The 2,112-nt window shown below is 36.4% G+C and overlaps 1 protein-coding gene across 1 annotated transcript; it reads right to left on the bottom strand.

The window, feature by feature from the left end:
* Window positions 1-1,300: 1,300 nt before the first annotated feature.
* Window positions 1,301-1,741, bottom strand: LOC132615179 (uncharacterized). Its single transcript, XM_060329751.1, has one exon. The coding sequence runs from the start codon at window positions 1,739-1,741 to the stop codon at window positions 1,301-1,303; it is 441 nt and encodes a 146-aa protein (XP_060185734.1).
* Window positions 1,742-2,112: the final 371 nt, after the last annotated feature.

Genomic DNA, 2,112 nt, shown 5'->3' with positions numbered 1-2,112 from the left:
CAAACAAGTTCATCAGTTGCTCAGAAATAAAACGGAAAAATAAAGTTGAATTAGTTTAGTCCTGTATGTGTATGTCTTTGGTACTGACTGTTATGCAGCAGTGACTGCAGATTTTGATGTTTTTTTTGTGAAAACAATAATGGTAGATGATGTACATTTGTCAAACAAATATGCACTTAGGCTTATTAAGTAGCTGTGACTGCAATTTTGCCCTGTATTGACATTCTAATCTTGCAATATTTAGCAGCTGTGACTGCACTGTTGCTGTATATTTCCTGGTTTTGTGACATTTTAGTCTTGAAATGTTGTGTATGACATTAAATGCATAGAGAAGCTGCCCACCTGTGACTGCAATGTTGTGTATAACATTAAGTGCAGTAAACAGATTTGAGCAGTGTTTACACATTTGAGCTGTGTACATTGAGCAGTGTACAAATTTGAGCAGTCAAACACATTGAATGGATGCAAGTAAATGCATTATACAGATTCGAGCAGTCAAACACATTGAGTTCGAGTTAGTAAATGATGGTAGTTGGTACTTGGGAGTGATGGTCAAAACCAGTGAATCCGAGACTTCATTTACTACTTGATCACACTAACACTATAACTCAACTCAACTATAAATAGGCCTTTTTTTCATCTCACTTTCACTCAACTCAAATAACTCTTAACTCATATAGCGATATTAAAGAGGCAGCCTTCATCTAAGATGGATGACATGGAAATGGCCGCATGTTTTGACAAAGAATTGACGAAATCATAAGTCGAAAAAGACGATTTCGTAAGTGTTGTCGTATTATATATTTTCAATTATTCTTTTACCTCTTTTGGTGATAACATGTTTTTTTACAGATCCTTCCAACTGACATCCTAGAATTTCTTCCAAACACTGACAAGGACGCTGTTGTTCATTACGACGATCATGAGTATAATATGAAATACAAGGTTGGCGTATACACGCGCCTCGCTCAAGGCTGGAAAACCTTCATTGATGCTGCCGAATTAGGGATAGGGGATTTGTTGCGTTTTAAGGCATGTTTAGATGAGAACCGCATAGTGTTTTTTGTTCATGTAAAGGAGGATCCGGAGATCGTAATGATAGATTAGGTCTCCAGATTCTCTATTTAAAGTAATTTACAAAATTTCTCAACTTTTGCTATCAATTTTGAATGTAATATTTTTCATAACAACAAAATTCTTCAACAAGAGCATAAAGTTCTTCCATGACATTTACATTACAACAAGAGCATAAAGTTCTTACATTACCTACTACGCAATTACAACATATAACAACATAAATTCAGTTGATTAAGGACGCCGCCAAAAAACCAATAAATATTCCCCATGAAATCAAAAGCAACATCCTTGTATTTGCAAGTTTCTCCTCCAACTTTAGAACTTTTTTCAAGTCAAATTGTTGTTTACTCTTCGAGCCAATTAATTCCTCCTTCATTTTGTTCACTTCAATTAGATGTCTAGCCTCAATGGCAATTAATTCTTCTTGCAATTTTTCCCTTTCGATCTTGACCCCATCTAACGACAACGTCAAATTTTGAAAATTACTCCATTGAATCTCAGGGAACAATTCATCTTCCCATTCCCAAAATCCACAAGAATTGCCCTTAGGCCTCGGACATTTGTAGAATTTTCGTCCGGGATTACTAGGAGTCGATGAAGTGAGGTGTTTTGCAATGGTGCCACAATTACATTTTACGTGAGATGAACAGCTACCTTGAGACATTTATGAACCCACAAAATTTTCGAATTAGAACAGAGTGTGATTATGGACAGAAATTTGGAGGAGAAATTTGGTGGAGAAATTTCGTGGAGGAAGAATACATATATGAAGGAGCAATGGTGTGAGCAAGAGGAATTTCATGAATGGAGGAAAAAAATGGGGCTGATTGAAGGTGTGATGAAGATGAAGAACAATTTAGGGTTCTAAAGGATGGGTCGGGTTGGGATTTGAAAGGGGGAACAGTATTAAAACCGTTACCCCCATTTAAATATTCGATTTCTATTAAAAAAAACGTTAAAAAAATTAATTAACGCGCGGGTCAGACACTGTCAAACACGCGCCCAGGTCTGGGCCACTAGAGGGGGAAAATAATT

This window comes from Lycium barbarum, chromosome 10 (genome assembly GCF_019175385.1).
Source record: "Lycium barbarum isolate Lr01 chromosome 10, ASM1917538v2, whole genome shotgun sequence".
In the NCBI taxonomy this organism is placed as follows: Eukaryota; Viridiplantae; Streptophyta; class Magnoliopsida; order Solanales; family Solanaceae; genus Lycium; species Lycium barbarum.
Note: the sequence above shows the minus strand (reverse complement) of the source record. Positions and strands in the feature narration are given on the sequence as shown.

Bases quoted from the DNA above. Each gene is read 5' to 3' on its own strand.
- LOC132615179 (XM_060329751.1), bottom strand. From the start codon at position 1,741: ATGTCTCAAGGTAGCTGTTCATCTCACGTAAAATGTAATTGTGGCACC.